Source organism: Scyliorhinus canicula, chromosome 10, assembly GCF_902713615.1.
Source record: "Scyliorhinus canicula chromosome 10, sScyCan1.1, whole genome shotgun sequence".
NCBI classification, from domain to species: domain Eukaryota; kingdom Metazoa; phylum Chordata; class Chondrichthyes; order Carcharhiniformes; family Scyliorhinidae; genus Scyliorhinus; species Scyliorhinus canicula.
In genome coordinates, this window is record NC_052155.1 from 146,583,465 (window position 1) to 146,609,801 (window position 26,337).

The 26,337-nt window shown below is 47.3% G+C and overlaps 1 protein-coding gene across 1 annotated transcript in view; it reads right to left on the reverse strand.

Moving 5' to 3' along the window:
• The window catches only part of itga9 (integrin, alpha 9), a 632,947-nt gene that overhangs the window by 541,419 nt on the left and 65,191 nt on the right, over positions 1-26,337 (reverse strand). The window contains exons 4-5 of the mRNA XM_038809824.1: positions 21,342-21,465; positions 18,019-18,086 (exon numbers count right to left, since the gene is read on the reverse strand). Coding sequence (XP_038665752.1) covers positions 18,019-18,086; positions 21,342-21,465 — 192 coding nt within the window. The remainder of the gene's footprint in view (positions 1-18,018; positions 18,087-21,341; positions 21,466-26,337) is intronic.

Genomic DNA, 26,337 nt, shown 5'->3' on the forward strand with positions numbered 1-26,337 from the left:
TCTGGATGAGTGTGAGGATGAGTGTGTGCCTTGTGGGTGAGTGTGTGTTAGGATGAGTGTGTGTTTGAGAGGATGTATGAGTGTGTGTCAGGATGTGTGAGTGTGAGGATGAGCTGGTGTGTTGTGACTATAAGGGCGGAATGGTGGCATGGTGTTTGGCACTGCTGCCTCACAGCTGCAGGGACCCAGGTTCAATTCTGGCCCTGGGTGCTCTGCTTTCATCCCACAGTCCAAAGATGTGCAAGTTAGGTGGATTGGCCATGTTCAATGCGTGGGGTTGTAGGGATAGGGCGGGGATGTGGGCCTAGGTAGGATGCTCTTTTGGAGGGTCGGTGCAGACTCAGTGGGCGGAAATGGCCTCTTTCTGTACTGTAGGCACTCTATCATTCCATGAGTGAGGATGATTATGTGTGTGTGTGTGTGTCTGTGAGGATGACTGTGCGCATATGTACTTGTGTGTGTCTAAGAGAGAAGCTTGAGTGAGTGTGTGTGAGAGAGGGGTTAGTGTGTATGATAGAGAGAGGGGCAAGTGTGTGTTAGAGGGGCGAGTGTGTATGTGAGAGAGAGGTTGCGAGTGTGTGTGAGAGAGATGCTTCAGTGTGTGTGTCAGTGAGGGTTGAGTATGTGTATGTGTGTGAGAGAGGGGCGAGTGTGCATGTCAGAGATGGGGTGAGTGTGTGTTAGAGTGAGGAGTGATTGTGTGTAAAAAAGAAGCTTGAATGTGTGTGAGAGGGGTGTGTGTGTTTGAGAGAGAGGTATTTATGTGTGTGAGAGAGGGGTGCGTGTGAGAGGGGGGGTGCGAGAGAGGGGTGTGTTGTGTGAGAGGGGTGAGTGTATAAATGAGAGATGTGTGTGAGTAAGGGCTGAATAAATGAGAGGGGTGTGTGTGAGAGAGAGGGATATGTGTGAGAGAGAGGGATGTGTGTGAGAGAGAGGGATGTGTGAGAGAGGGATAAGTTTGTGAGAGAGGGGTGTGTATGTGAGAGAGGGATGTGTGTGAGAGAGAGAGATGTGAGAGAGAGGGATGTGTATGAGAGAGAGGGATGTGTGTGAGAGAGAGAGAGATGTGAGAGAGAGGGATGTGTATGAGAGAGAGGGATGTGTGTGAGAGAGGGCTCTGAGAGAGGGATGTGTGAGAGAGGGATAAGTGTGTGTGAGAGAGAGGGATGTGTATGAGAGAGAGGGATGTGTGTGAGAGAGGGCTCTGAGAGAGGGATGTGTGAGAGAGGGATAAGTGTGTGAGAGAGGGGTATGTATGTTAGAGAAAGGGCTCTGTATGTGAGAGAGAGGGATGTGTGTGAGAGAGGGCTGTGAGAGAGGGATGTGTAAGAGAGGGGTAAGTGTGTGAGAGAGGGGTGTGTATGTGAGAGAGAGAGTGGGGTGTATGTGAGAGGGGTGTGTGTATGAGAGAAAGAGGTACGTTTGTGAGAGAGGGGTTTTTGTGTGTGAAAGAGGTGCAAGTTTGTGTGCGACAGAGAGAGTGAATGTGTTTGTGAGTGAGGGGTTTGTGTGTGTGAGAGCGGTGTGTGTGGGGGAGGGGTTAGTGTGTGTATGAGAGAGAAAGTGGTGAGTGTGTGTGTGAGAGAAGGGTGTGTGTAAGAGAGAGAAGGGATTGTGTGTGTGAGAGAAAGGGGTATGTGTGAGAGAGAGGGGTAAGTATCTAAGAGAGGGGTAGTGAGTGTGTGAGAGGAAGGTGTGTGTATGTGTATTGAGGGAGAGAGCGATGCGCCTGTCCAATATGAGAATCAGTTTTGTAGCATCATTCCGCCCATGAAAAATGCTAAAAGTAAGATTTATGGTTTTTAATAAGATATTTACTACTTCCAGTAGTAATGTTAAGGGGCCAGGACAGTGCTTACTGTGAGGGTCCATATAGCTGGGGAATGTATTTGTGACTCTTCCTAATATATGCATCGATATAGCTAAAAGACAAGGGCAGCACGGTAGCACAAGTGATTAGCACTGTGGCTTCACAGCGCCAGGGTCCCAGGTTCGATCCGCTGCTGGGTCACTGTCTGTGCGAAGTCTGCACGTTCCCACTGTGTCTGCGTGGGTTTACTCCGGGTGCTCCGGTTTCCTCCCACAGTCCAAAGATGTGCAGGTTAGGTGGATTGGCCATGATAAATTGCCCTTCGTGACCAAAACAGGTTAGGAGGGGTTATTGGGTTACGTGGGTAGGGTGGAAATGAGGGCTTAAGTGGGTCGGTGCAGGCTCGATGGGCCGAATGGCCTCCTTCTGCACTGTAGGTTCTATGTTTACATTTGATTTCTGTGTTCGCAACTATGTCACAGCCACAAAAGGGGTGTTGACAGTCTGAAACTGCTTAGAATTTCCAATGTTCTTGGGAGGTCACTCGAGGTTACACAACTCAAAAGTTTTGGGAAACCCTTTATTGGAGCAGGTCAGCAGCTGTGGTGTGTGGGGATTCTCAGTTAGATTGGTCCTGTTTATTTTTATTTCTGCTGCAGGTGACCAGTTTCTGAACTAAACTTAAACAGGAAGCAGATGTTTAATTGTCCAGGGTGTGTAGAATTTTCAGTTAGAAAAGGACACTACCCTTGCAGCTGGTTCTGAACTGACACCCACCCACTAACAGATTGATGCCCCAACATTTTTTACAATAAGGCAAACGGCAACAGTGTTTACGGGATGAGGTCAATGAAGAAAAACATCTCCGGATGTTTGCCAGATTCACAATCCTGAGTTGAGGTGCAGTGGATGCCAAGCCATATTTTAACTGGTTAGGGGTGGAGGGGAGGGAGTAGCAATAGTTTGGTGGGATTTAAGAAGCGTTATCAAGGTAAAGGAGGAGGCGAAGAAACAGGAAGGTTCCGGAACAGTACTCAAGAGTGTTTGGCCTGGATATGTGACTAAAGGCACAGCTGTCAATGGAAGACATAAGGCGTGATCTACCCGAATGGGAACAGAATCCCGTAGCGAGTGTAATTAGTCGGGTGTTTCCCACTGAGAAACACCACGCTATTTAGCTCCCATTCGGGTAGACACAGGGCCTCAGCAGGGAATGCTCTGAAGAGGCAGCACTTAGTCCCGTTTTCTGCATTGAGGTGTGGAGACCAGCATTGAACGGCATTCGCCCGAGATCTCCAAGGCAGAAGGGGTTAGATCCCATCGCCTTGGGTGTTCTAGCTGTCTCACTCTAATATGCAGATTTGCCAAAATGTGATCCGCCCACATTGGGCGGGATTCAGGTCGCGCTGTCGCATGACATTGCATTAGATCTCACAAGGCATGGCAACCGGGTGGATCCCGGAAGAGGGATCTCCCGGTATCTACCAACCACATTGTGCCTTTTGGGGTAGCGTGGCTGGTAGATTGCACCCATAAAAAACAAAGATGCACAAAAACAAAGATCAGGGTAATGGATAATTCCGGAAGGACTGTAGGGCCAGAGGTGAGGTTTCCGAGATAGAGAGGGTGTAAACATGAATCATAGAATCCCTACAGAGCAGAAGGGGGCCATCAAGTCTGCTCCGGCCCTTGGAAACAGCACCCTACTTAAGCCCACGCCTCCACCCTGTTCCCATTACCTAGTAACCTAACCTAACCTTTTGGACACTAAGGAGCAATTGATCATGGTCAGTCCACCTAACCGGCACATCTTTGGACTGTGGGAGGAAACTGGAGCACCCGGAGGAAACCCACGCAGACACGAGGAGAAAGTGCAAACTCCACACAGTCACCCGAGGCCGGAATTCAACCTGGATCCCTATCGCTGTGAGGCAGCAGTGCTAACCACTGTGCCGCCCACCACTGGGCCACCAGTTAGGATGAGAATTTAAAATTTGAGATGTTGGGAGAGCGGTGTAGGTCAGTGAACACAGCAGTGACAGAGGGATAGAACACGGTGTGGGTAGGAGATAGATATCAGAGTTTTGAAATAGCTGAGTTTCAGAAGGTGGAATATGTGAGGCCAGCTGCTAAAGCACTGGAATAGTTGACACTGCAGGTGATAATGGGCAAGGGGTGGAGGGTTTCAATGGATTGGCTGAAGGGGAGCCAAGTGATATGAAGGTAGAAGTAGGCAGTCTTTGTAATGGACAAAATATCAATAAGAAAGGTTTGCATTTATGTCACACTTTTCACAATTGTCAGAAGTCTCAATGCGGTTTACAGCCAACAAAGTTCCTTTTGCAGTACAGCTGTCGTACTCAGTGTTGTAATGTATGAAACCTGGCAGCTAAAGTGTGCTCAGCAAACTCCCCTGAACAGCAATGTGATAATAAATATGTAATCTGTTTACTTTTGAATGAGGGAGAAATATTGGCCAGTGCACCAGAGATAATTCCACTGCTCTTCTTCAAAATAGTGCCACGGGATCTTTCACGTCCACCCAAGTATGCAGATGTGGCCTCAGTTTGACATCGTGTCCAAAACACAGCAGCTCTAGCAGTGCAGCCACCCCCCTGCATTGCATCAGAGTGTCAGCCTTGAGTTCAGTGCACATAAGCTGGAATGGGATTTGAGCCCACAACATTGTGATTCAGAGGTAAGTGTAACAAGATTATGCCTATCTCTAACACGCACACTCACCCCTCTCTCTGACACACATACATACTCAACCCTCGCTCACGCACACTCTATATTTATAGCCATCTTTTCTTTTACCATGCAGCCGCACGGAAAAGTGGCTCTGTCCAGGTTGGCATGCCTCGCCCCATCTATACTGTTTCAATTGGAACTACTGGCCTCACGGTAGCATGGTGGTTAGCATCAATGCTTCACAGCTCCAGGGTCCCAGGTTCGATTCCCGGCTGGGTCACTGTCTGTGTGGAGTCTGCACGTCCTCCCCGTGTGTGCGTGGGTTTCCTCCGGGTGCTCCGGTTTCCTCCCACAGTCCAAAGATGTGCGGGTTAGGTGGATTGGCCATGCTAAATTGCCCGTAGTGTAAGGTTAATGGGGGGGATTGTTGGGTTACGGGTATACGGGTTACGTGGGTTTAAGTGGGGTGATCATTGCTCGGCACAACATCGAGGGCCGAAGGGCCTGTTCTGTGCTGTACTGTTCTATGTTCTATGTTCTATGTTTGTACCATCGCCTTCAAGACTGATTCATTTCTGTGCCTATCTCATTGTGGAAGTCCACTGGAAAAGTAAATTACCTAGAACACGGTAGCCTTGTGGATAGCACAATTGCTTCACAGCTCCAGGTTCCCAGGTTCGATTCCAGTTTGGGTCACTGTCTGTGTGGAGTCTGCACATCCTCCCTGTGTGTGCGTGGGTTTCCTCCGGGTGCTCCGGTTTCCTCCCACAGTCCAAAGATGTGCAGGTTAGGTGGATTGGCCATGATAAATTGCCCTTAGTGTCCAAAATTGCCCTTAGTGTTGGGTGGGGTTACTGGGTTATGGGGATAAGGTGGAGGTGTTGACCTTGGGTGGGGTGCTCTTTCCAAGAGCCGGTGCAGACTCAATGGGCCGAATGGCCTCCTTCTGCACTGCAAATTCTATGATATAAATTCTATGATAACAGTTTTCAACCTTCCGACCTCTGTGAAGGTACACACCACTGGAGTTTGTTTCTGGACTCTGGACTCATATAGTCTGTGGTTTTGGCCCTGTAAATCCTTCTTTGTCTATCCCCCTCTTTTAATGTATGAATGAAAAGGCGCCAAGTTGCTAACCTCCTTCCTGGTTTCACTGTGTTTGAAATAACTTACCCTCTGAGTTCTTCCTGACTCAAGTTTGCTGTAGGGTTGTCCATAGAAAGCTGGGCCATCGTAAAACCGAAGATTTGGGAAATACACCAGACTCCGCACAGACAGTGACCCATAGTGCTAACCACTATGCTACCATGCTGTCCACTGTGGAACTCTAGGGCAGCACGGTAGCACAGTAGTTAGCACAGTTGCTTCACATCTCCCGGGTCCCAGTTTCCATACCCGCTTGGGTCACTGCCTGTCTGCGTGGGTTTCCTCCGGGTGCTCCGGTTTCCTCCCACCGTCCAAACGTGCAGGTTAGGCGGATTGGCCATTCTAAATTGCCCTTAGTGTCCAATAAGGTTGGGTCGGGTTACTGGGTTACAGGGATGGGGTGGAGGTGTGAGCTTGGGTGGGGTGCTCTTTCCAAGAGCCGGTGCAGACTCGATGGGCCGAATGGCCTCCTTCTGTACTGGAAATATTATGATTCTATGGCTGCTCTTTCCTTTCAAAGAGCCAGCGCAGGCACAATGGAACAAATTTATTTTATTCGTTTATGGAATGTGGATGTCACTGGAAAAACAGAATGTATTGCCCATCCCTAATTACCCTCAAGAAGGTGGTGTAGAGCTGTCTACTTCAAGCAGTCTATGTGGTTATGATATTGACCTAGTGATGGTGAAGGAATGGTGATATACTTCCAGACACGATAGTCAGGGCAGTGTGTGATGTAGAGAGCAGCTTGCAGGTGGTGGTATTCCCATGCGTCTGTTGCTTAGTCCTTCTAGATGGTAGACATAGAATTTACAGTGCAGAAGGAGGCCATTCGGCCCATCGAGTCTGCACCAGCTCCTGGAAAGAGCACCCTACCCAAGGTTAACACCTCCACCCTATCCCCATAACCCAGTAACCCCACCCAACACTAAGGGCAAATTTTGGACACTAAGGGCAATTTATCATGGCAAATCCACCTAACCTGCACATCTTTGGACTGTGGGAGGAAACCGGTGCACCCGGAGGAAACCCACGCACACACGGGGAGGATGTGCAGACTCTGCACAGACAGTGACCCAAGCCGGTATCGAACCTGGGACCCTGGAGCTGTGAAGCAATTGTGCTATCCACAATGCTACCGTGCTGCCCGTAGAGGCTGCACGTTTGGAAGGTGCTGCCAAAAGGGCTTGTTGATTTGCTGCATCGCAACTTGTAGATGGTACACATTATTGCCACCACACAGCAGTGACGAAGGGAGTGAATGGCGATACCCAAACCGAGTAACAGTATTTTTACTATCATCTTCCATCACTTAATTTTAATAATCTTTATTGTTACAACTAGGCTTACATTAACACTGCAATGAAGTTACTGTGAAAATCCCCCAGTCATCACATTCCAGCACCTGTTCAGGTATACAGAGGGAGAATTCACAATATCCAATTCGCATAACAGCACATCTTTCGGGACTTATGAGAGGAAACCGGAGCACCCGTAGGAAACCCACGCAGACACAGAGAGAACATGCAGATTCCGCACAGACAGTGACCCAAGCCGGGAATGGAACCTGGGATCCTGGAGCTGTGAAGCAACAATGCTACCCACTGTGCTACCATGCTGCTGGCTGTTGATTGACGTGGGATTGATGAGGTAGTGCTTCGCCCGATTCAATTGATCATGCTTTTCATGGACAATATTGCACATTGTCAGGCAGATGACTGTGTTGACTAGAGATTCTGGAATGCAAGTCTCCAGCATTGCTGCCAGGAAGTTGCCAGGGTGCACAGAGTCTTTGTTACATCTACAGCACTCAGTCATTTCTTGCTGTCACATGGAATAAATTTGAGATCTGAAGTCAGGCATCTGATCAGGACACCTCAAGAGGAGGCCAAAATTTCTGACTGATGATGGTTGCAAAGTTTGAGCTTTGTCTTTTGCACTGATTTTCTAGATTCTGTCAGCATTGAAGATGGGGTGTTCATGGAGCCACTTCCTCCTCCAGATAGTTAATTGTCCACCGTCATTCATGACTGGATGTGGCGGCACTGCAGAGCTGTGAGCAGATCAATTAATTGGTTGTGGGATTGCTTAGCTGTCTATATTGAGTTATTTAGAATACATTAACACTGCAATGAAGTTACTGTGAAAAGCCCCTAGTCACCACATTCTGGCCCCTGTTCAGGTACAAGGAGAGAGAATTCAGAATGTCCAACTTAACTAATAGCACATCTTTCGGGACTTGTGGGAGGAAACCGGAGCACTCGGGAGGAAACCCACGAAGACACGGGGAGAACGTGCAGACTCCGCACAGTGACCCAAGCTGGGAATCGAATTTGGGACCCTGGCGCTGTGAAGCCACAGTGTTAACCACTGTGCTACCGTGTACTGCTGTGTGGTAGCTTCTCCAGGTTGGCAACTCATTTGTAGAAATGCCTGATGATGCTTCTGGTATGTTCTCCTACATTCCTCATTCAACCAGGGTTGATCTCCTAACTTGATGATAATGGCAGAGTAAGAGGTCTGCTGGCCATGGGGTTTCACACTGCGGCGAAATACAGTTCCCTTGCAGTTGGTGGTCCACACAGTACCTCAAGGATGCCCAGTTTTGAGCTGCTGGGCATATTTATAATCTAGCATAGTTGTAGTGCCACAGAACACAATGGAGGCTGTGCTGTATGTGAAGATGTAATTGGTCTCCAAGGATTGTACAGTGGTCGTTCCTTCCACGATTATCATGGATAGATGCATCTACTGTAGATAGATTGGTGAGGATGAGGTCAAGTTGATTCTTCCATCATTTGATTCACTCACCATCTGCCACAAGCCCAGTCTGGCAGGTATATATGTCAGGACCTAGCCAGCTCCGTCAATAGTGGTCAATAGTTTATTGAAAATTGCAATGTGCATTTTTACCACCAGAGGCTATCATACATAAGTGTACCAGCACAAGGAACCTTCTAGATGAGATAACAGTGGATCCATGTTTAATAGCTAATGCAGTTCAAATTCCAAATATCTCTGCTTGAATATGAAGCTGTTTCTGTCCCAAGAACTTGACAAGGGCGGTAGAATGGTGAGAGGATGAAAGTTTGAGGCTTCTGTCTCGTCCCTGCAGACAGCACTATGGACGGGATTCTCCCTTCTGACGGCAGAGTGCTGACGTCGTCGTAAAAACCAGAGAGTTTAACAACTGTGTCATCGGACTGCTAGGTGTAGCGATCCTCTGCCTTACAGGAGGCCAGCACGGCACTGGAGCGACCCACACCGCTCAAGCAGGCCGCCCCCCTCAGGCCACCCCATGCAGGATGGATGACAAGGTCCCGCCGGGCAACACCACATGTGAACAGCGCCGGTGGAACTCGGGCTTTCTTGGTGGCCACTCGGCCCATCCCGGGCGGAGAATCGCCGGTGCCGGTGGGGGGGGGGGGGCGGGTGTAGAGTGGCCCCCGACCAGCGGCGCGCCGATTCTCCGGTGATCGGAGAATCGGCAGTCCGGTGTCAGGACATTGTTACGCGAATCGTGCCCGGCCCGGCGATTCTCCGAACCGGCACGGGCTGAGAGAATCCCGCCCAATAAGTTGGAGATTTAGGGAGTTCGGGAAGCGAAAGACGGGGAGTTCATGAAGCGAAAGAGGCCGACGTATTGGCCTTTGCCTCCCTGGTAGCCTGGAGACGGATCCTTTCAATGTGGAGGGACTCGAAGCCCCCGCGTGTAGAGACCTGGGTTAGTGACATGGCTGGGTTTCTCAGCTTCGAGAAAATAAAGTTTGCCTTGAGAGGGTCCATGGCGGAGTTCTCTCGGAGGTGGCAGCCATTCCTTGACTTTCTAGGAGAGCAGTAAAGGTCAGCAGCAGCACATACAGGAAGCATTCTAGCTTCTGTTTAGCAAGAGAAAAGCCTGCACAGTGTACACTCTCGCCAAAATAACCATCCATCAAGAAACTTAATCCTCAATCACAATGAAGAAGTTTCATCTTGGCGATGTTGATAAATATGATGTTGTCAAGTACAAACTTTGGCTGCGCATTCAGTGCCATCATCGATTCCCAAATTGGTAAATGTGGCTGACATTTCAAAGGTTCAATGGCAGGTTAGCAATCACCGATCTCAACAGGAAAAAGGTTTTGCCACTGTGTCAGTGAAGAATTGGGGGATATATTTGAGATATTTATGCCTGAGCCAATGACCATGACTCAACAACTTATTTCACGCCCAAGAAAACTTCAATTCATGAAACAATTGCCTTCTGGTGCACCAAGCAAGGAGCAAACAAAACAATGGACCAATATTGGATACAATGGAGGCAACTAGTAACCAACTGTGACTTTGATGAAGTTGAATGTGAAAACAAAGCATAAATAGTGAAAGTTGGGAAGTCAACTAAGTCAAAAAGTTGTTGAGAAAGACAGAAGGGTGTCAGAGTTGTTGGGGCTTACAAGATCATTATCGCTCTTTCTGACTCCAGAGCTATTGAAGTTGAGGCTGCCAATAGTAACCACCACACTGCAAGTTCAATTCCTGTGAACATGATATATTCCTCACATGCCAGGAAACCACCTGCAAAGCAAACCAGCAATGTGACTTGCTCAAAGAATGTTTTTACTGTGATGGTGCTTATGCACACCAGAGAATGTTCTGCCATTGGTAAACAGTGTAAAGCTGTGGAAAACCCAACCACTTTACTCATGTTTGTTCCTCATCAGCAAAATAAACTACCAAGACCAATGGGGCAGAAGAGTATCACAGGAAAAGGGCAAGGGAATGTCACCAAGGTAGTGGCAGATGGCCCTAAATACGCTTTTCTTCTCCCTTTCAGTCACAGCAACCAACCAAATGTGACAGTGATTGTTGGCTGCTCGGACGTTCTCAGAGATACTGGACCATGGGTCAATGTCATGGGAGATAAAATGCTCAACAAATTTCAGGATTGCCTCATTCCCTGCAAACCAGGGAATACAAAAACTTTACCTTACAACAGTGATAAACCACTGGACGTTCTCGAGACTTTTGAAACAGCTGTCCCACTCAAATGTTCTGTTCTTTGTAATATCTGGGGAATGTGGCAGGCACCAAACAGCAACAGATCTGTACATGATTGCTGTCACTTACATGATTCCTACACATACCAACAACATTCTTGAACTGTTTGCTGACCATTTCGCTGGTATTGACAAACTGAAAGGTGTTACATGCAAGTTGCATGCAGACCCTAATGTACCCCAGTCATGCACGAACATATATATTCCTGTCAGATGCAGATACAGAAAGAATTTCAGCACCTACATAACCTTCATGTTATTGAGAAAGTTAGGTTTCAATCATATAAGTTGTCAAGAAACCCAAGAGCAGGAACCCGATTAGAACCTACATTGATATGAAATCGTCAAGCAACGCCATACAACAGGAAAGACACTTGATGCTGACAATCGATGCTATCATGGACAAATGGTGCTAAACACTTTGGTAATCTTGACCTCAATGTAGCTTAGCAACAAATCATGTCTGCAGAATAAGAGGTATGTTACATTAGACTGTTTTGATCCACGACTTTCAACCTTCAAGTCAATTCAGCAGCTGAGATATTTCAGGATACAATCTGCACTTCAAGGATTTGAAGGCACACTGAACATCAGTGATGACATTCTTTTTTAAATTAAATTTAGAGTACCCAATTCTTATTTTTCCAATTTAGGGTGGTCAATTCACCTACCTTACACATCATTTTTGGGTTGTGGGGATGAGACACATGCAGACATGGGGAGAATGTGCAAACTCCGCACGGACAGTGACCAGAGCCGGGATTGAACCCGGATCCTCTGTGCTGTGAGGCAGCAGTGCTAACCACTACGCCACCCTGCCGCCTTCAGTGACGGCATTCTCATCTACGGCTGCACTTAGTAACAGACCTACAATGTCTTAGAGAATGTAACCTCATGTGCTTGTTCAATGAAAGCAGAATCAAATTCTTCAGTCAGGTGTTCAGCAGTGAAGGAGTTTCACCTGATCCACAGAAATTTGAAATTATTGCAAACGTTGCAGATCCTACAGAAGTGCAGGAAGTCGGACGTCTGCTAGAGCTCATCATGCACTGTAGCCACATCATTCTTAACCTTGCTACAATATCTTTCCGCCTATGCAATCTGACAAAGGAGACCACCAGCGGTAGAGGATGACATCACACAAACAGGTTGTACAGCAGATCAAACAATAGCTGTCAGCAAATGCCTATTTCGACCCTGAGAAAACCACCCAGCTAGTCGTCGGGGTAGGCCCAGTTGGCTTAGTTGTCGTTCTCATGCAGAAAGGCAATGCAGGCAACACAGCAATCATTACGATGGTAAGCAGATCGCTAATGCCTGTAGAGCAACCTTAATTCGCAAACAGAGAGAGAAGCCCTCATTTTCACATGGAGTAGCTTGGAATCACCGGCCCTTGGAAAGAGCACCCTATTTAAGCCAACACCTCCAACCTATTCCCGTAACCCAGTAACCCCATCTAACCTTTTTGACACTGAGGGGCAATTTAGCATGACCAATCTACCTAACCACATCTTTGAATTGTGGGGGCGAAAGCCATGCAAACAAAGGGAGAATATGCAAACTCCACAAGGACAGTGAACCAGAGCCGGGATCGAACCTGGGACCTCGGCGCCGTGAGGCAGCAGGGCTAACCCATTGCGCCACCATGCTGTCCCTTGAATGGAATGTTCAATACCAAAACTACAAGAGTATGAGCTCCATGTTGAGTGTCAGCCAGGCAAGGTCAACCCAGTGGACTATCGTTCACAAAATCCCTGACCAACATCAGACCCACTGGTTGTGACGAAAGGTGGCCGAGCAACATCTTCATCTGGATTCTCCGTCAGCAGTGTATACAAGAGGGATGAATAGTGTATACAGCAGGCCACAGATTTCCCAACGGCATGCTGGCGCCCACAATGGGAAACCCCGTTGGCTGGCTGGCGGGATGGAGGATCCCGCTGCCAGAGAGGGTGCGCTGCACCAGATACAGGTGCAGCGGGACAGAGAATCGCGCCCCTTAACTATGGAAAGAAATGTTGGGAAAGAATCTACAAACAAATTCCCCCATCAAGGTCCTCACAATGTTCGAGATTAGCTCACTGTTTTTTTATTTTTATAAATTATTTTTATTGGAATCATGGGTTTGAGCCGAGAGGGATGGATAGTGTATACAGGAGGTGGAGGGAAATGGGGCTGGTCAAGGTGAGAGATCTGTATTTGGAGGAAGGGTTCACCAGTCTGGAAGAGCTAAGGGAGAGGGTAGAGCTGCCGAGGGGGAGTGAGTTCAGGTATCTGCAGGTTAGGGACTTTGCGTGAAAGGTCTGGAAGGGGTTCCTTAGATTGGCAGGATACACCTTGCTGGAGCGACTGCTGCTTGCGGATGTGGAAGGGGAGGTAAGAATTGGGGATATATATTGGGATATATTGGGAATTGGGAGCAGTGAGGCGAGCCAGTGGTGAAGATTAAGGAGAAATGGGAAGCGGAGTTTGGAATGGAGATTAATTGCGGAGTATGGAGTGAGGCACTGCGTAGGGTAAACGGGACCTCCTCGTGTGCAAGTTTTAGCCTGATACAGTTCAAGGTGGTGCACAGGGTGCATATGACTCGGGCGAGAATGAGTGGATTCTTTCAGGGGGTAGCAGATGAGTGTGAGAGGTGCGGGCGGGAGCCAGCGAATCATGTGCACATGTTTTGGGGTTGTGAAAAATTGGGAAGATTCTGGGCAGGAGTGTTCGCAGTCTTAGCCAAGATAATGGAGGAGGGAGTGGACCTGGGCCCTTTGGTGGCGATATTTGGGGTTTCAGAGAAGCCAGAGCTCATGGAGAGGAGGAAGGCCGATGTCATAGCCTTCGCCACTCTGATTGCACGGCGATGAATTTTGCTAGAGTGGTGGTCGGCATCGCCACCGGGGGTAGCGGCTTGATTGGGTGACCTGTACGACTTCCTGCGATTAGAGAAGATAAAGTATGAGTTAAGGAGCTATTCAAGGGGTTTGAGGAAAGGTGGGGGATGTTTGTTTGAGGGGCTGTTCATCACAGGGGGTTGGGGAGGTGAAAAAGGGGAAAAATCTGTACCGACTGTATCGGTAATTGTTGGGAAGCATGTTTGCCGGGGTGTTTATTTGCTGCAACCTGTTTTGAGATATGTTTGTAATAAAATACATTTCAAAAATATATATATTTTATTGATTTTCCGAAAGAGCAGGTAAATACAGTACCATCATACAATTCCCCCAGTAAGCAAACAGAAACTATGCAACAAAAAGCCACTAAAATTAACAGTTGACAGTAATTAACTCTTTAAAGAAAGAGACAAATGGCTGCTACCTTCAAAGAAAATTCTCAGTGGATCCTCTTATGGCTTAATTATTCTCCAAATATAGAAAAGATATAAAAGGGCAGGAGTTTCCGTTGAGTGTCCCCCAGTGGCCATTCCAACAGAATCCTTCACCAGGCAATAAGAGAGGCGAAGACCACAACATCAGTCTTCCTCCCCTCCATCAGCTCCAGCATTTCCGATACCCAAAGAATCGCCACCATTGGGTCTCCCCCCAGCCTCTACCCCCACAATCTTCGATCGCATCCCGAAAACCCCTTCCCAGTATCCCTCCAACTTCTCGCAGCACCAGAACATGTGCTCGTGATTTGCTGGTCCTCGTCTGCACTTCTCACACCAGTCTGCCACCCCCTGGAAGAACCTACTCATCCTCCCCGAGTCATCTGCACCCTATGCACCACCTTGGATTGAATCAAACTCATCCTCGCACACGAGGAGGTCGAAGTTACCCTACTCATCGCCTCACTCCACACTCCCCATCCTAACTATACCCCCCCCCCCCCCCCCCCCCCCCCTCCAGCTCCTCCTGAGGGTGTGGAATCAGTGTTGGCAGCATTTTCGGATGGGGGGCATGTATCAGAAGGCACCGATTTGCGAAAACATAGATTTGTCTCGGACAGACCAGACACTAAGACACAGAGTGGGACTGGATGGGGATCAGATACTTTGAGGACCTGTTTGTGGGAAGGACTTTTGCGGGATTGTAGGAGTGGGAGGAGGTTTACCAGTTACCTAACGGAAATGGGTTCAGATACTTTCAGATTATGGTCTCTCTGAGAAAGCAGGTGGGTTCATTTCCAAAGTCGCCACTCTTAGGTCTACAGGGTAGGCTCGTACCAGAAGACGAGACTCGGAAATGCAAGATCTCTGATATCTATGCAGAGCTGACCAAAAGGGGGGGTAATTAGGTAGAAGGTGTTGTCCAGGATTAATGCTTCCTCGTCATGCGCTGGACTAAGTCTTATCCAATTCAATGTGGTTCACAGAGTGCATATGACGACAGCCAGGATGAGCCGATTCTTCTTGGGAGTAGATGACCAATGCGGTGTCCTGGGTCCCCGGCGAACCATAACTGGGTTGTCCAAAGTTGGTGGGGTTCTGGAGTGGGGGGTTACCGATGTACTATCAAGGGTTTTGGAAATTGAGATAACACCGTCCCCGTGGGTAGCAATTTCCGGAGTATCTGATAAATAACTATGGAGAGGAGGTAGGCAGGATTGTATATATGTTGGGTTTGCCATGTTAATGTTACTGTATTGTTCTGTGATGTATTATTATATTGTTTTATTATGGCTCTTCAAGTGTTTTTGTCTCTGTACATATTTTAAGTACTTCCAATAAACTATCTTGTAAAAAAAAAGCCTTCTCCACATCCAGAGAGACAACTACTTCAGTGATGGCTGAGGCAGTTGGGAAAAGTCTAATGTCAAGAAGGTGACGTATATTCGAGGATAATTGCTGTCCCTTTACAAAGCCAGTTTTGTCATCAGGAGGACATGGCTCCAAACGGCACACCAGTACATTAGCTAAAAGCTCTATGTCTGTGTTTAAAAGAGAGATAAACCACATTCTTCAGGGTCCCTGTCTTTTTTGAGTATGAACAAAATGGAAGCTTCAGTCAGTTTGGTGGCAGAGAGCCATGAGATATGGGGCGTTAAACCTATCGAGTAATAAGGAGATTGAGTGGAGAACTTTTTATAAAAGTCAATTGGGAAGGCGTCAGGGCCTGGGGCCTCACCACTTTGCATCAATTTAATGCTCCTCACCCACATCTACAGATGGGATGTCCAAATTATTTAGGGAGTTAGCCATTGCCATGCTACCTGATGGGAGATCAGACTGACAGAATACATAATAAAAGGAAGCAAAAGTCAAATTAATATAAGAGGGGTCAGTAGTAATATTATGAAAAGAGTCATAGACCTGGGAGATAAACCGAGAAGCAGACTGGTGCCTGAGCTAGTGGGCTAGTAGTCAGCCAGCTTTGTCTCCATAATCATAAAAATTCCCCCTTGAACATTGTAACATGTGCTTAGCTTTATTTCTGGGAAGTAAGTCAATTTGAGCCTGGAGTTTTAGTCTGTCTGCATATAACGCTAGAGTGGGTGTAATGGAATATTGATGGCCTATTTCTAACATTGAATCCACCAATTTTTGTTGTTTTAATTTTCTTTATTTGATAATATATGCATTGTAAAAAAATATGTTCCCTCAGTGGACCGTTTTGCGTGCTTCCCATAACACTGATGGAGTGGTGGAATCAGATTTGCTTACTTCAATAAAAACAACTATACTGGTGGATATAGACTTACAAAACTTTTGTCAGGTAGTCGTGTTAAATCTCCATGGAGGCCGACATTTATCTTTGGCCGTAAGAGCCAGGTCAAGGGGGTGGGGCCCATGGTCTGATATAACTATGGCAGAATACCCGGCAGACTTTACTGTGGAGAGAAGAGCTCTATCTACAAAAAAAAAGTTGATGCATGAGAAATCATGGTGTACATGAGAGAAGTAAGAAAAGTCCCTCATAGAGGAACCATCAAGGGTCCACACAACCCATTTGAGTCATAAAGTTGGAGATCCCCACCAAAAATAAGATGGTGGGTGTCTAGATTGGGAAGGGAGGATAGAAGCGACGTGATAAAGTTCTCATCATCTCAGTTAGAGGCATAGGCGTTGACCAAAACTACAGGGGTTTGAATAGAGTGTGCCACGAACTATTGTACACTGTCCGCCAGGGTCTGACATTATGTTTAAGGTGGAGAACTGTATTCTTCCATAGTCACAATTGCCGTTCTCTTAGCTTTGCCATTAAAATTGGAATGAAAATCCTGGCCAACCCATGCTTTAATTAATCTTGTCTGATCTTTAACACGGAGAGTCGTTTCTTGAAGGAATCCAACATCAGTGTTAAGGCTCTTGAGAAGTGAAAACACTTTAGAATGTTTTACTGGGCCATTCAATCCCTTAACATTCCGTGTAACTAGTCTGATCAAGAGTCCTGTACCACCCTGACTGCCTGAGCTAGTCATATGTACAGAAAGACTTTATAAACGGGTTAGTAAATTGAATGAAAAAGAAAGCAATTAAATAATGAAAATGGCCAAATACAAAAAGGTGATTGGTTGCTGTCAATGTAAAAAATCCCTCCCACTCCTCTCCATCTCCAGAACAATCATCACTGTCCCAAATCAACAGAACGAAAACCAAACAATATGATAATAAATATTTAACTAAATAAAACCATGAATCAAATCCTTAGCTTGCCATTGTAAACAAGATGAGCAGCAGACTTTTCCTTTTATAAAGCATCAGTTGACCAGCCAACTTTGTTAATGGGGTGAACCCCCAACATATGAAGTACCTTATAGAATTTGCCATTGGAAAGTTGCTTGTCTAACCGCATAGTAAGAGCTCTGGTGCATTCAGATAGTTGGACACGTCCTTGATTTTAAGCATATTAAATGGCCAATACATGCGTTCAAGCACACGATACCCAAAACAATACCACAAACTCGACCCCCCTCCCCAAGCCCCAACTCGTTGATTAGGGGGTCCTCGGCGTCCCCCTCCCCTTACCCGCACAGGGCGCCCCCGGGCCCAATCCCTGTTACACAAAAAAATGCCATCTTGGCATCGCCAGCCTGGCACCCTGGCAGTGCCCCCTGCCAGCCGGCAGTGCACTACTCAAAATTGTAGCATCTCACTCAATTAAGATATTGAAGTTCCTCTGCTCTGCACTGATCCTTAAGGCCAGCCTGTAATGGAGGTCTGACTACTGCACCAACATTGTTTCCATTTTTCACAATAACCAATAGCAGTCCATTAGTTTTGTGCCATGGCCCCAAGGCACTGGGTTTAGTGTCCCTCATCCTTAATTCAATTTTAATGCTATTAATCCGGATGGCACTTGAACACCCGAGTCCTAGAGTATGTCCAGATTGTGTGAGTGTAGACACTGTAAAATATTCCACTATACAGATCTCAGTAAGGCAAAAAGATTGATTATTTACCTCAATGAAGTGGCCTGCTATTCCAGCCTGGCAGGAGCCATGTTCCTCACCATACTTCTTCTTGTACTCTGCACAAAAAGCATTCACAGTTTACTGGTGAAAGTCTTTAACGGAAACTGGAGTCAGCGCTTTTCAGAACTCTTCATTTGGCATTGAATTTCTATTGCTGATGCTCCATGGTTTATACCACGTGGCCCTTAAAGAAAATGAGAATGTCGGTCTGGACTTTACCAACCCCTTGGTTACCAGCTGGGAGGTGGAAAGGTTGGCACAATGAACCAAGAAGGCAGAGGGCAGAATGATCATCATTTTTCTCACTGTCATGCCATTTTGTCAGCAGAGAGGAAGATGGCAGTCAGTCCCCCCTCCCCCCCACCCCACGCCCAGAGCCCAATAAAGCCCTCTTACATGGTCAATTAAGGGTCTCTTTTTGCCAGCCCCGCAATGGCATTTTACCAGCATTTGGGAATGCTGCATCCAGTGGTGAGACTGTTTGAAACCTGGTGATCTCCGACCAGACTCTGGGGTGGGAAGGAAGTTCCCTCCTTTTCAAACTCATCTTGGTCATGGAGGGGCTCTGCCAACAGAAATGGGCATCCAGTGACAACATCAGCAACTACTGATGTTGGGGCAGCACGGTAGCATGGTGGTTAGCATAAATGCTTCACAGCTCCAGGGTCCCAGGTTCGATTCCCGGCTGGGTCACTGTCTGTGCGGAGTCTGCACGTCCTCCCCGTGTGTGCGTGGGTTTCCTCCGGGTGCTCCGGTTTCCTCCCACAGTCCAAAGATGTGCGGGTTAGGTGGATTGGCCATGCTAAATTGCCCGTAGTGTCCTAAAAAGTAAGGCTAAGGGGGGGGGGGGGGGTGTTGAGTTACGGGTATAGGGTGGATACGTGGGTTTGAGTAGGGTGATCATGGCTCGGCACAACATTGAGGGCCGAAGGTCCTGTTCTGTGCTGTACTGTTCTATGTTCTATGTTCTATGTACTCTCAGTGCCCCAATTCCCTCTATCAGCCTGCCTGACTGTCCCAACCTCCCCAGACCACACTAACTTGACTTTGGGGGCACACATCCTCTAGGTACAACCCCAGTTGTATTCACTTCTAATACACCCAATCCATGGAATTCCAGCGGAACAAGTTAATGAATAGCAAATACAGGGCTTGCATGTCAGAGATTGGAGAATGGATGCATATGTGGCACATAGGTTGCAAACTCTGGCTCAACTCTGTTGTTATTCCAGAATGTTCTCTGATTGACAACCATGCCAGCCAAGCTTTACGTCATTGTAGCTGAGGCAACACGGCGGTGCAGTGGTTAGCACTGCAGCCTCAGGGTGCTGAGATCCCAGGTTCGATCCCGGCACCGGATCACTGCCCGTGTGGAGTTTGCACATTCTCCTCATGTCTGCGTGGGTCTCACCCCCACAATCCAAAGATGTGCGGATACATGGATTGACCATGTCAAATTGCCCCTTAATTGGTAAACAAATGAAGGGTATTCTAAATTTGAAAAAATAGTAATTGCATCTGGCATGAACAAATAAATTTCAGTTTTCCTTATCTGAAAATTTACCATTGGCTAGTTTTATTTATAATAATGGTAGCTTTTCCTGTCTGATTTTCAGTCAGTATACTTGCTAGTCCATCTGACCCAAAAACCAGGATGTCTGGTCCAAATCCACCCCAACAGTCAGCTCTTCAATGCCACTGAGAGTTCAACCAACGTGAACAAATATTAACTGGTGAATTTATTAAATAAAACAGGTGGGCCCCCCTCTGAAAAGCAGGATGCATTCTGTTAAATAGCTTTAGAAATGGTTTTGATCTGTAAAGTAATCCATTGAAATGTCATAGAATCATAGAATCCCTACAGCGGAGAAGGAGGCCACTTGGCCCATCGAGTCTGCACCGATGCTTTGAACAACCACACTAACTATGCCCAATCCCCCGTCATATTCTTGAAACCTCACCCTGAGGGGCAATTTAGCGTGGCCAATCCACCTAACCTGCACATCTTTGGACTGTGGGAGAAACTGGTGTACCCAGAGGAAACCCACGGCAACAGTGGGCAGCACAGTAGCACAAGTGGTCAGCACTGTGGCTTCACAGCGCCAGGGTCCCAGGTTCGATTCCCTGCTGGGTCACTGCCTGTGCGGAGTCTGCACGTTCTCCCCGTGTCTGCGTGGGTTTCCTCTGGGTGCTCCGGTTTCCTCCCACAGTCCAAAGATGTGCAGATTAGGTGGATTGGCCATGCAAAATTGCCCTTAGTGTCAAAAAAGGTTAGGTGGGGTTATTGGGTTACGGGGATAGAGTGGAAGGGAGGGCTTAACTGGTTCGGCAGTCTCAATGGGCCGAATGGCCTCGTTCTGCACTGTAAGTTCTATGTTCTATGTTAACATGGGGAGAATATGCAAACTCCACCCGAGGTCGTAATTGAACACGAATCCTCGGCACTGTGAGGCAGCAGTACTAACCACTGTGCCACCATGCCTCCCCAATGTCCTACATTCATATTTATCAAGCAGGGGTGGCCAAGCTTTCGTTCTCGTTGGCCATTCATGGAGCTTGAGGTCCAATTTTGAAGTTTCTACTTCCGTTAGTTCGCCTTAATGTCAAGTTGCCACTAACTAACAGATCTTGGATATTCTAGTTAAAGCTCTATCCATCAACTATACAGCAGCACTGTAAAAGACATTTTCCAAACCTCTAGATCCAATTAATAAAAATATATCTGCACTTAAGGTTGTGTTGTCCAGGTCGAGAGATGTGGTGCCACAGGTTGGAGACAGAGATGGGTACATTTATTGATACAAGTTTAATGTCGCCCAGAGCAGACATTTTTGTCCTGTGATATTGTCATTGCAGATACTTAATGTCATGTCATGGTGCCACAAAAAAATGTGTGCAATTGTTTCATATCAGTATAGATATCTCCTTTACATAGTGTCTGTGATTATGAGGGATATTCAGAGCAATGCAGTTTACGTTCAGATTGAAACACTGTTTGCGTGGAGAGCAAATGGTTTTAACCCCAGATACATGAAACCAGGTACATTCAGACGTATGCAGCCAGACATTGAAATCCCAAACAATAGAACTCCGCATCTTTTGAAACCTGGATTAGACAGTTCAAAATCACCATTCCTTCCCCACAGCCCACACCCAGCTGAAAGGTCAGCGAAGCTGCCTGCTCCCAGATATCTCTGCCACTGGTGACTGAGAAGTGTGCATGCGGAGAATTGCTACAAAACATGCCAAATTTTCTCAACCCAATAATTAAATGAGTCTCTCCTTTGCTGATGATTACACAAGTACTTTACCTTGATAGCAGGGGAGCAGTTCTTTAGTCCTTCTGGATAAATTAGGTGGAATGATATAGCAGGCTCCATGGGGCAGGATGTGTTCTGACTGATAGTGTATATTCTTCCAGCGGTGCGCACATGCCTAAAATCAAGTGACATTCAAAAGTAACTATGTGATCGACATATTGTGGAAGAAAATGCATATTATGCAAGCTTCGTTTATGGAAATCTTTCCCCTGCTCTAACAATTCCTGGTCACTCTTTTTCGTCAACAATTGCCATTGTGAAATGTCGGGCACAATTCAATGGAAAAACAATCTATGTCCGGTTTTTGGCAGTTTAGCGGGGCATTTCTCAGCGGCTGCAGCGCTATTCAACGGTACTCTGCCATTCTTTTTTTAGCCTCTGGGAGTTTCTCTCCACCGAAGCCGCACTTGAGTCATTTCCTGCTGGGCTTGCCAGCAGGAAATGCTCCTCGCAGATCCAGGCGCCATTTTGTCTGGTTGTCCCTATAATATCCTGAATGGGACATACAAGATGGGACTGATTATCTTCCATCTGTTTCTCGCGGAGTACAAGCTCCCCCGCTGAGGGGTGGGGGGGAGATCCATTTAGCATGGAAGGCACCGACCAGAAAGAGACCCAATAGGGATCTACCAGGAAATGTACACACTGTTAAAAATCAAAGTACTTTATCTTACTCGTTGTGCACTCCCCATGTCCTTATTAAAGCCCCAATCCTTCCCCCCCCCCCCCTTAACCACCCCCCCCCCCCCCCCCCCCACCACTGTTTTTGGCTCCCCAAACATGGAGAGACTCCCATAAACACCTCCTCACGCTCCCTTCACATGGTACGGCCCACTGGCAGTATCAACCTGGCAGCCGGGTGCCCTGGCACTGCCAGCCTGGCAGTGCACCTGGCAGCCTGGCAGTTCCACTCTGGCATACTGGCAGTACCCTATCCCTATAACCCCCCCTAATCTGCATATTTTAGGACACTAAAGGGGAATTTAGCGTGGTCAATCCACCTAACTTGCACATATTTGGAAACGGAGCACCCGGAGGAAACCCACGCAGACACGGGGAGAATGTGCAAATTCCACACAGTCATCCAAGGCCAGAATTGAACACAGGTCCATGACGCTGTGAGGCAACTGTGCCACCCCTGGATTGAATTCAACAACTTTCGGCCGTGAAATCTGTACGCCATTTTACATTTTTCCCCATACTGCAAGTCTGCATCTTGGTCTCATGTTTTGCTTTCAGGCAGCGCTAAACTTCATTCTGCTATTAACACCTCATCAGCATATTAGAGTTCAATAACTGAGATGGAGTGGTCTTATCTCCAGGGAATCTTTGATGTATTCTGCGCTTGCGGAAGCAAGTGTTTGAGGTTTGTGACATTAGAATTGAAGCCAAGCTCATTGTTAACAAAGCACTCATGATTCCTTCCTTACTGTACCAGGCTGAAAATGGACAACATTGTGATAGATATAGGACAGATGTCAGAGGCAGTTTCTTTACTCAGAGAGTAGTAGGGGTGTGGAACGCCCTGCCTGCAACAGTAGTAGACGCACCAACTTTAAGGGCATTTAAGTGGTCACTGGATAGACATATGGATGAAAATGGAATAGTGTAGGTCAGATAGGCTTCAGATGGTTTCACAGGTCAGCGCAACATCGAGAGCCGAAGGGCCCGTACTGCGCTGTAGTGTTCTATGTTCTATGTTCCATGTTCTATACAGTAGGTACCTCAAAGCACAAGGGTCTTACCAGCAAGGTTGCCTGCACAAGACTTTACATATTAATGGGAGGACAGATGTACCGACATGTTCTCTCACAAGCAGGCCCCACAGGCATCAAGGCAATGATCATCTGCCATCAGCTTTATGAGGTTGGTTACATATTTTGAACAACAGATACCAGGCTCCCAGAGTCCTAGAGATGTTGTACTTGCAGGCTGATGCCACTCGGCAACTCTGTAATGTAAAAAAGAATCCTGGATTTTCATCTGGAGTCAGGAATTGCGAGTCAGGCATTTCCTGGCATCATGATCCCACCTCCTGCTCGGCAGTGCCTGAGCTCATGAGCTCTATAATAACACTGGGAAGTCCTTGAGGTTCTCATGAAAGTGACAAAATGAACATCATTCATAAATGATCCCATTGCATAGCTGTGTCAACATAGCTTCTAGAGCTCGGGTATAGTGGGACGGATGGCCATCTGTTCGACTACTTCAAAAGTTCAACAGCTGATAGCAGGGTAGCATGGTGGTTAGCATAAATGCTTCACAGCTCCAGGGTCCCAGGTTCGATTCCCGGCTGGGTCACTGTCTGTGTGGAGTCTGCACGTCCTCCCCCTGTGTGCGTGGGTTTCCTCCGGGTGCTCCGGTTTCCTCCCACAGTCCAAAGATGTGCGGGTTAGGTGGATTGGCCATGCTAAATTGCCCGTAGTGACCTAATAAAAGTAAGGTTGGGGGGGGTTGTTGGGTTACGGGTATAGGGTGGATACGTGGGTTTGAGTAGGGTGATCATGGCTCGGCACAACATTGAGGGCTGAAGGGCCTGTTCTGTGCTGTACTGTTCTATGACTTGAGAGTCAATGAAATAAATGATTAAATTACAGGGGGATCTGACACTTTACAACCTGAATCTCAATACTTTAAATGCAGAAGAGCACATTGGGTAAAGTACTCTTGTACATTTGAACAAGTTCATAATGCTGGTCAATTTAATGGTCAAAACTCTTCTAAACCAAGATTTATCATTAATCGTTGTATTAAAATAATTGATCATATACACCATTACATTAAGACCCGTGATGTTGTCAATATATTTTGAACTTAACATCTGACAGGTTCTTGACTCCAGAACAGGCTCCCCCATGGTTCAAGACTCCTCTAAGATGCTGTGAACCACATCCCCTAACAATACTCGCATGAATCTATAATGCCCACCCCACAATGGACTAGGCAAGAATGGTGTTGCTGCATCCGGGCTTGCTATCCACACCAATATTTTACACCTTTAAAAATCCCACATGCTGGAAATGGAGTGGTACCCTGGAACCGGGTCCCACCCGGCATTTTGAAGACCTACCTACCTCTGCTCCAATATGGATAGAGTCGTGAAAATCTGATCAAAGATTTTAAACTGAGGCTCCGCTTGCCCACTCGGGTGGAAGTAAAAGACTCTGCAGCACAGCTGGAAGATGAGCAAGATTGTTCTCATTGTCCAGCCTAACACTCATACCTCAACCAACACCACTAAAGAATAAAATAGACTTTTGATGATTTATCTTATTCTTTTTTGCCACATGTGTTTGGTAAAGAATAACCAGTGTCTGTGCCTGTGTAAGAACAGTTATTGCACTTCAATTGTTTGTTATGAGACATTTTATTCCAATAAGGCAGTTTATAAATATTATTGCATCAGGAATCCAATCATTCTGCCTATCTCTATTTGCCTCCTGTCTATTGCCCTAAAAATGTGAATTTTCCGCTAAAAATATTACAAATAATAAGGAAGGGAGGGCAGTGTACACACATGACCGTCTAGTGAATGAGATAGTGGAGGTGGACTGGGAATATTCGAGAGTGCCCACCGTGGAGGGATTGGCGAGGAGGAAAAGGTTGCAGGGGCAATTTGACAGGCTGACAACGGGGAGGGCGGTAGGGCAACTGCGTAGGGCAAGAGGGGGGAAATACGAGTATGGGGAGAAGACGAGCTGCATGCTGGCACACCAGCTGCAGAGGCAGGCTGCGTCCAGGGAAATATTGAAGATCCGGACTGGGGCTGGGGATGTGGTGTCAGAGCCAGGGAAGATAAATGAGGCATTTAGAGAGTATTACCAGGGACTTTATGAGGCAGACCCAGGAGGAGAGGAGGGGGACATGGGGTGGTTTCTGGACGAGCTGGAATTTCCCCAGCTGGATGAAGCAAAGAGGCAGGCATTGGAGGAGCCCCTGGGGCTGAGGGAGGTGCGGGATAGGGGAAGGCCCCTGGGCTGGATGGGTACCCGGCAGAATTTTATAAGACGTTTGGGAGCTTTAATGAAGCACTGGACAAGGAGGAGTTGCCGGAGACGATGAAGCAGGCAGTAATCACTCTAATCCCCAAAAAAGGGAAGGATCCGGTGGAATGTGGGTCGTATAGAACCATATCACCTTTGAACACGGATGTAAAAGTATTGGCTAAGTTGTTGGCGGGAAGGATGGAGGATTGTGTCCTGGGGGTGGTTGCAGATGATCAAACAGGCTTTGTGAAGGGCAGGCAGCTCACGAGTAATATAAGACAGCTGTTGAATGTGGTGATGAATCCATCAAGAGCTCTGGTACCAGAGGTGGTGGTGTCCATGGACGCGGAGAAAGCATTTGATCGGGTGGAGTGGCGGTACTTGTTCGAAGTTTTGGGAAGGTTTGGGTTTGGGCCATGATTTGTGGCATTGGTGCGGTTGCTGTATGTGGCGCCAAGAGCGAGGGTGAGGACGAATGATATGAGCTCACGAAGCTCTGACTTACACAGGTGTACGAGGCAGGGGTGCCCGCTGTCGCCGCTACTGTTTGCGCTGGCCATAGAGCCATTGCCGATGGCTCTCAGGGGGTTGGCAGAGTGGCAGGGGATAATGAGGGGACAGAGGGAGTAATGGGTGTCGCTCCATGCCGATGACGTCCTGCTGTATGTTTTGAATCCGTTAGAGAGTATGGGAAGGATTATGGGCCTGTTAGGGAGGTTTGGAGGGTTCTCGGGGTACAAGCTGAATGTAGGGAAAAGCGAGGTATTCCCGGTGAATGAGATGGCTCAGCGGGCTAATTTAGGGGGGATACCATTTACGGTAGCGAGGGATAGGTTTAGGTACTTGGGGATTCAGGTAGCGAGGGAATGGACGGGGCTCCATCAGTGGAACTTCACAAAGCTGGTGGAGGAGGCCAGGGAGGATCTTAAGAGGTGGGATACACTGCACTTAACGTTGGCGGGGAGGGTCCAAGTGGTGAAAATGAATATTCTTCCGTTGTT